The following is a 9,052-nucleotide window of genomic DNA, read 5'->3' as shown; positions in this document are numbered from 1 at the left end:
TTCTTTTCTTTTTTTCCTCAGAATACATAATCCAGTTTTTCAGTATTATAGCGATTCACCATGTGAATTTCACACAAAACGATATCTATTACTTTTAGCCCATGTTCGGTTGGGTATTTTTGGTGCTTGGAAAGAGATTCAAATAATTGAATTCATTTATTGTTGTTTGATTTGAGTGCATTATCCTTACTTGAGGGTAATCTAATCACCCAATTTGTATCCCTCAAAATAGAGGAGAAACAAAAGAAAGAGAATTTGTTACTAGTGATTCATTTTCATTGTTGAATCAAACACTCAATAAAAGTAGGAATTATTATTACCATTCATCATCTTTATTTGAACCAAACAAGCACTTAAGTGGGACGACGCCATTTTATTTGGATGTCTTATGTGTCCAGCGTATCATTTCCAATAACCACGCCAAATTAAAATTGGGAAAAGTCGACGATGGAACCAAAATTTTTAAAAAAATTTAAATCTTGAAAAAAACAGATCAAGCGAAATTCTCGAATTCCTTAAAACGTATTGGATTGAAATGTATTAAATTTTGCTGGTATCTGCAAACGAAACTTGGACTAGCTGTGGTTCGTATAAAATCTGTTGCAGCATTACTACGAAGAATTTATAGTGGAATGTAAGATTGTGTTTAATTTGTCTGTTGCAAGAAAAATGCCAAAGCTGAGTTCTTCTGTGGAATGATGACTACACTGCCTCCTCCAAACAGTACTCTTCATCAATGTGCCAGCCACACCCATTACGCACTCTTCTGTTTCATCTTTCATTGCATTCAATAATTTCTCAAATAATCATCTACTTTTGATACTAATAAATTTAATTACTATTACATATATATATATGCTCAAATGGCCACATTAATCTTCTCACACGATAACGTGACTCAGAGAGACAAATTGAACATAATTAGGGATGGCTTTCTTGTTGTTATTCATACGCAAATGTTATGGCATGTCACACCATTTCTCCAATAACTAGGCACAAGTATCCATTTTCTTAAATCATAATTTAAATAATTACAACTACTTAGATTGCATGATTTGACAAATACGACACAACATGGAACGTTAGAGAATGAACTATAATGTATGATTTCACATGCTCTAGCTCAAATCATAATTTTAAAATATTAACTGCCACCATATATTTATGCGAATTATCTTCATTAATATTCCAATTATGAACCATGTAATTCCAACTCCTGAAATAGTTAGTGTCGTCGATTTCTATTTACGAATCCAAACATGATTCTCTTTACTCTTGAAATTAATGTACTTAAAATGGGCCACGGTTTATATTCAACCCCGAATTCCAAGAATCAAAATCTTCAACCGGCAAATTAAATTCAAATAAATCCCCCACCCATAAAAAACAGAACCTTCAAATGACAACTTTAACCAGGAAAAACCAAAAATAATAGTGTAAAAAAAAAAGAAAAAAAAAAAAGAACCGAGTTTGATTTGTCGCTTTCTTGTGTGATTTATAAGTTATAACACAAAAAAACGGAACTCTACTTAATGCATTAAGCTACAAGAATCCATCAAATAATGCAACTAACCAAGATTGTCAATTTAAGCTGATGAATACACGAGACGAATATACCACAACGAATGAATCAATCAAGAAATACCACATCCTCTCATTGTAGATCTAGAAAACGATAATTAATCAATCTTTTCTTCTTCCATTTTTGCAATCAAGAACTGAAGAATCTAATCCCATTTTTGTTCACACAACCAAACAACTAAAAAATTGAAAGGTTTTGCACTTACTATACATCTCCCAAGATTGCTTCACTGTTTCCCTTACCAAAACCAATACCTCTTGATCATAACTAGCCCGAGCAGCAGCCGCTGTTCTTGACAGCAGATACATCATCCTTGTTCCCAATGTTGATGGTTTGGCCCTTTGGCAGAGCCGAGGGGTCATCCCCTATGTCGAGGGCCTTCTTGCTCACGACGTGGTAGATATTTGTGAGCACCTCCGTGAAGGCACTCTCGACGTTCAAGGCCTCCAAGGCCGAAGTCTCCATGAAAAATGTGTGCTCCTTCTCTGCAAAGGCCTTGGCCTTCTCTGTGGAGATGGCGCGTAGGTGACGGAGATCTGCCTTGTTCCCTACTAGCATCACCACGATGTTTGAGTCCGTGTGCCCCCGGAGCTCCTTCAGCCATCTGTCCACGTTCTCAAAGGTCACATTGCGCGTGACATCATACACGAGTAGAGCCCCAACTGCACCTCTGTAGTATGCACTAGTAATTGCACGGTACCTGCACTTGCACAAAGAAAAAATTCACATATTTTGGAGCATATCGATTGATGTTTTAAAGATTTTTAGCAAACACCAAGAATCTACTCTTCACTTCATCAAAATGACTACTAATGCAATCTTAGATTCTTGAACATTTTAATAGATTGATATTTTCTAGATTTAGAGAACATCGGGAATCTACTATTCATTAACAATATGACTAATAATGCAGTCTTAGATTCTTGAACATTTTATAGAAGCAACTTTTAGATAGGGAATGAGCTCGTGCGAATTCATGTAAAATTATGGCCTACATCATATCATTATTTCACCAAAAAAAAGCCTTAAAAAATTAATTGTGGAAAATATATGAAAACATGAAAGTTTATGCTAAGAAATGACACCAAATTCAATCATAGATTTCACCAGAACTCCATTTGAATCCCGGTTTCAAACAGCAAAATCACAGATCATTATCGCACAAACCATCCTTTCTAATCAATTCCCCAATTCCATTTAACGAAATCACAATCATTCTTGATCTGTCTCTCATACAAAGAATCATCAAAGGAATAAGATGCTAATAATAATTAGACAAAAAAACCGAGACGATCAAGATCAAAACAGATCAAACCATTTGAAAAAAAACAAACATTAATTCCGCGAAATCCAAAACCTCGCATGCTCACATATTTCCATCTCCACCTTTCTCCTACTAAAAATGCAAAGCACGAAATGCACGCTCAAAAATTGTTGGAAAGGAAAAAAGGAATAATTTTTGGAGCAAAGCCGAAAATACAAAGGATTGATCACCTCTCTTGGCCGGCGGTATCCCAAATCTGGGCCTTAACGACCTTATCATCGACCTGAATGGATCGCGTGGCGAACTCGACGCCGATCGTAGATTTGGACTGCTGGCTGAACTCATTCTTCGTAAATCGGGACAAGAGATTCGATTTTCCGACGCCGGAATCGCCGATCAACACCACCTTGAACAGGTAATCGTAATCCTCGTCCGCCCTGTACGATCCCATTTGTTTAACCCAAAAATTGTCGCGTTGGATCTACTATTTTTGTGGGGATTGCCGCAAATTACATGTTAATTTTTTTGTTGATGAGCTGAACAAGTGTAGGTGTGAAATTTTTTTGTTGTGTAAATCCGGGAAGAATGTATGCGTTTTGGTTGTTTTGATTGTTGTTTCCCTCCACATATTCAGGAAGACCGTTGGCGCTCCACTTACCCTACCCGCTTCACCATTTCGGGTTTCTTTGGGCTAATGGGCTTGGCCCATTATACCAAATATTTTTGCTGAGCTTCATAATTGGAGTTTTAAATTATACTATCTCGTTCTGTATTTAAAAATTTTGGAATAATAAAATGTAAAATCTCATCGATCTATACTTATTAATATTCAAAAAACTTGTTTCATTACACATTTAAACGGTGGATTTACCCTCTGTAAGAAGGAGGAGTTTCAGTTTTATTCATCGCATGCAACTTCACCTCACTCAAAATAAACTAAATAAAATTAATTTGATGTTTATAAACATCGTATGTGACAATTAATGGTATCGTGGTTTAGTCCATTCTTTTAAGTTTAGTTTAGATGAAACTGATGTTAAGATTTAAAAAAAATGTTCTATTCGCGTATGAATGTAAATAAGAAAGTCAGCCCCCTATGTGTTGTTGTGGGTTTTGCCACAACATCGAATTTGTAAAAACGAAAAAAATCAAGCACAAGATCGTGGAGAGGAATGTTTGAATTTGAAAAGCATTATAGCTCATTTGGTACGAGTGATTAGAGTGTATAATATAATTATGACATCTTATTTGGTAAGAAATAAATACACGATTATTTATAAATTCAAAAATCCGATAAAATTACAAATTTATGTACCAATCTTAATTATAATAGGTGTTAATTAATCATTGATTAAATTATCTCAATATCAATTTAAGCGATATTATTAAATAGTTCAATTATAATGACATTTTAAGAATTAAAATTTTATATATAATCTTACTAATCATACCAAATAATATATTTTACAAATATTTTAATACATTCTATCAAACATAACATTAATACCCCCTCCTTCCCCCAAATAATTTCCTATATTTTTTCTTTTTAGGTTGTCCCCCAAATAACTTCTTATCCATTTTGGGACATTACTCCACCACTAATAATACTTCATGTATTATTGTTTTTTACATTTTCACTACTCTCAATACTAATTATAATACATTCTCACTATTTTCAATACTATTTATCACAGTTTTTTACCACTTCCAATAATCAACAATTTTTTCTTAAAATCCGTGTTCCTTCCTCCTAAGAAGTTATTTGGGGGACAAAAGAGTATGATGTATGGTAAAAGACATATCAGTCAAACATTATCTCATACCATGTATCAAACTAGCCCTTTATTAAAAAAAAAATATGAAAATATCTATTTTAAATAAGGGAATCATGAATGGCCTATGATATTTGAATATAAGATCTGTATTTATAGCCTACAACCTAAACTTAACACCAATATTCATTTGGGTTTGATTTTTGTCTTTTTCAGATTCAACTTTTCTCATCTAGTCAATTGTTGTACGTTATATCTTGGTCTTGGTGTTGATTTCAGCTCTGGGCTTTCAATTTAACAAGAATGATTTATATGATATATAATATAACACATAGATATTTTAATTTTTAATATAAGCCCAAAAATCAGCTATTGGATTTTTTCGCTTTTATTTCATAATTAAGTCAAGGTTAATTACGCCAAAAACCATAAACTTTGGGCCCATTTTCAAATTTTCCATGAACTTTTTTTTATCAAATTTTCCATGAACTTAAGGGCGTGAACAATTTTTCCATGATTTTCAAAAATTCTCAAATTGAATGCTGACATGGTATTTTTAAGTGACCTGAAAAGTGACATGGCGTCACCAGCGGTGAATCAAAACGACGTCGTTTAGTTAGGAGTAAAACGACGTAGTTTTGAATCCAAACCCCTCTCTCTCTCTCTCTCAGGTGGTGGCCGAGCTCGCCGAAGTGCAGATTTTCGCCGGAGTCTAAATGAAGCAAACTCGCCAGAGTCCAAACGAAGCAAACGAGTGCAGATTTTCGCTGGAAGAGCAGGTCTGGTGTGGTGGTTGGGGAAGGCAGTGGAGGGGTGCGGCGAATCTGCGGAGGTTGTTGGGGGAAGAAGAAGGCGGCGAATCTGGTGTGGTGGTGGAGGAAGGCAGTGGAGGGGCGGGCAGATGGTTGCGCTGCCGTTAATGGTGGTGGAGGAGGGCAGCGGAGGGGGCGACAGATCTGAGAGGTGGTTAGGGGAAGATGAAGGCGGTGGATCTGATGTGGTGGTGGGGGAAGGTGCTGCGGATCTGGTGATAGTGGTGGGGAAGGGCGATGAAGAGAGATGTGTGGTGGTGGGGGAAGGCAGCAGAGGGGGCGGCAGATCTGAGAGGTGGTTGGGGGAAGATGAAGGCGGTGGATCTGGTGTGGTGGTGGGGGAAGGTACGGCGGATCTGGTGATAGTGGTGGGGAAGGGCGATGGAGAAAGAGGTGCGGTGGTGGAGAGGGCGGCAGAGCTGACTAAGCCTTGCTAGAGTGCAGCGCTGCCAGAGGCAGCTCTGCCGACTCTGCTCTGCCCAACTCCGCTCTGTCGACTCTGCTCTGCTCGAATCAGCTCTGCAGACTCAGCTCTGGAGTGAAATATCAGCTCTGGCAATGCCACATCAGCTCGATATTACCACGTAGGCGCCATGTCAGCTCGGTATTGCCATGTAGGTGCCAGCTAAGACCGGACCTTCACCGGAGCTCAAAATCATGACAAAATTGTTCACGCCCTTAAGTTCATGGAAAATTTGATAAAAAAAAAAGTTCATGGAAAATTTGGAAATGGGCCCAAAGTTCATGGTTTTTGGCGTAATTAACCCTTAAGTCAAATGGGGCCGAGCCCAAAAAAGAAATGCATAAAATTGTTTACATCATTATGAATAAAGCTTATTCTCTTTTACATATAACTAGATTTGTTCTTCTTGCGATGCACGATAATAGTTATTATTAAAATATTATATATATATATATAATATTAAATTAGAAAAATTATTAAATATAACACATAGTTAATTTTGAAATGTTTAATTTTATACAATATTTATAGTTGTACTACAAAAAAAATAGAGAAGTACACTAACAAAATAAAAACTTTAATATTTCATAAGATTATTTTTTAAAAACGAACATTTACGAATTGACAGAATAGTCACAATTAATATTTTTGAAAAAGTCATAACTTTTTTTTTATATATATATAGTAGATATAGATAATCTTCAATTCAATAATACATGAATAATCTATTAATTTAGGCGAAGACTACATATAGTATTTGTCAAAATTATAGATGCATTATTCATTCAATGGAATCAACCAATTATAAGATCATATATAAATATATAATATAATATTGAACTAACTGCAATTAATACTACATATAATTATAATTTTTTTGGAGCAAACACGCATATATTTTAATTTTAAATAGTAAGTGTTATATATATATATATATATATATATATACATATATAGGGTGTGGTTCTAGAGAGAACTACATTATTTGTGAGAACGTGAGAACCATCAAATCTAATGCATTCACGGTAAAAATTAATGCATTCGCTGTTAAAATTAATGCACTCAAAAAAATAAAAAAAATTGCTCCCTTCAGGATTCGAACCCAGGATCTGCATTCATCCAACAAGATGATGCATCCACCGTAGATCTTGATGATCGAATGACTGAAAATAGTTCTCCGTTCTTTTTTTATTTATGGTTCTTTCCTGAACCTCTCCCTATATATATATATATATATATATAAATTTATGTATCTTTATATTCATAATAAAGAGACTAATTTTTGTGAATGTTCCAAAATGGCAAAAATTGAAGACGGATGGAGTATGATATTATTTTTGAAACAAAAATATCAAAAAAATAAAAAATTCAATCCCCCTTTCTTATAACCTTAACAATTTTATTTTGAGCTCCACTGTGTTTTCTATATTTTCATTTCATTTTTTTTCGTTCTCATCACTTTAGATCTTCACTAATATTTTTAAAAAGTTAATTTTTTAATGTATAAATATGTATATCATCGCAGCACATAATTGATAATCATTAATTTTACATTTATTTATGAATAATAAAAGCTAAATGGTATTAAATTCGCCAAAAATAACATATAATAAAATACTAATATTAGTAGAAGATAGATAATACAATCTGCTAAAGTAGTGGTTAACGGAAATGGATGTGAGTATATCGTTGACAGTTTTTTAGTATTAGTTTCACCCTCTTTAATTGAATTTATTTATAAAGTTACCATTGAAATCAATTTCAATGAAATTGATTTCACATTAAAAACTCCCTTTTTAATATAGTATAGATATAGATTTATAGGCTATAACACGAGCGCGGAATTCATTTAATCTGTATTTTAAATAGCAACTGTGAAACTGGCTCGTCGCAAAAAAATAACAAAAGTCAATCCTAATCATGTGACAATTTGCGTATAAGCAATCACACAATTAGAATAGTGTACAATACTCTATAATAATGGGACTAAAAGAATCAAGTGGTTTGCCTAGAAAGCAATCACTCTCGAAAGACTGCATAAACACTCTATAATGTTTATTTGTGGAAGCTTTTGGGAGTGGTAAATAAAATACCTTCTAATATAGTGGTACGACTTCGTATTAAGCGAGGATGGAGTCCAAAAGAATTTGCCGCAAAATCCTTAATTAAGAACTTATAATCATAAAGCCCTACCCATTATTTTTATATACTTTTATCAATCTAAAGAAAGCATATATCTTTGTGACACAAGGAAGCTATCGAAATAAATAACCAACATACTAATACTATGTAAATATACAATACTAATAAATTTTCATTACAAGCATATGTCTTTTTGACACAAGTAGTCGCGATCTTTAAAAAAAAAAAAAAGTTCGGCCAATTGTCATTTGGTTCCACTAGACGACGTGGGTTTTTGTCATCCAATTAAGTAAATGTTGAGTTTTATTCTATAAAAAGGGTGTACGAAAGTTCGGGTTGCACGTCGAATAAATTTTGTGAGGGGAGAATTTTGCCTCTTATCCTTCCACATATTTGAAAGGTTCCAAAAAATATTTCGAGTCACTTTCAATAGATTATAAATTATAAATACACACATCATGACTGATAAGAAACAAATAGCTCTAATCTAATAGTGTAATTATGCAAAGTACATCGAACCCAAATCGTGTACATATAAAATTATCGATTAATAGGGTTAATAGCGTTTTATGTTTCAAACTTTTAGCGTTTTTCATAAAATATCCTGAATTCTCATTTTCTCCTAAAAAGTCCTGAACTTTCAGTTTCTTTTCATAAAATGTCCCACTATACATGTTGGTAAAAGATGCAAGATCGAAGCTAAACAATGCGAGAAAAGAATAACACACTCGATATACATGGTTCAGTAGAATGCCTACATCCACGAAGGGTCAACAACACTGTGTATTACTATAGCCGGAGAAGATCACCGGAACGGAAGTTTACAGAGTAAGTTTACAGAGTACACTCAAGAAACACGACTTGAGCTCAAGCTCTACAACAATGGCTAAAACTCGACAGCTCACAACTCACGCAAAGAATATGACTGCTATTACTGACTGATTCGAAAATAAAAGGCTATTAACTAAAACACCAAAACGACACCGTGCTTCTTAGTAATTTGTTATAACTGCCAGC

The 9,052-nt window shown here is 34.2% G+C and overlaps 1 protein-coding gene across 1 annotated transcript; it reads right to left on the bottom strand.

Moving 5' to 3' along the window:
- Nucleotides 1-1,626: 1,626 nt before the first annotated feature.
- On the bottom strand, nt 1,627-3,461 carry LOC131013474 (ras-related protein RABA1f-like). Its single transcript, XM_057941567.1, has 2 exons — nt 3,077-3,461; nt 1,627-2,282 (listed from the first exon to the last, which is right to left on the bottom strand). The coding sequence occupies exons 1-2, from the start codon at nt 3,295-3,297 to the stop codon at nt 1,850-1,852; spliced, it is 654 nt and encodes a 217-aa protein (XP_057797550.1). The 5' UTR covers nt 3,298-3,461; the 3' UTR covers nt 1,627-1,849.
- Between the last annotated feature and the right edge of the window lie 5,591 nt (nt 3,462-9,052).

This window comes from Salvia miltiorrhiza, chromosome 2 (genome assembly GCF_028751815.1).
Source record: "Salvia miltiorrhiza cultivar Shanhuang (shh) chromosome 2, IMPLAD_Smil_shh, whole genome shotgun sequence".
Taxonomy (NCBI): Eukaryota; Viridiplantae; Streptophyta; class Magnoliopsida; order Lamiales; family Lamiaceae; genus Salvia; species Salvia miltiorrhiza.
This window is presented reverse-complemented; position numbering and strand designations above follow the sequence as displayed.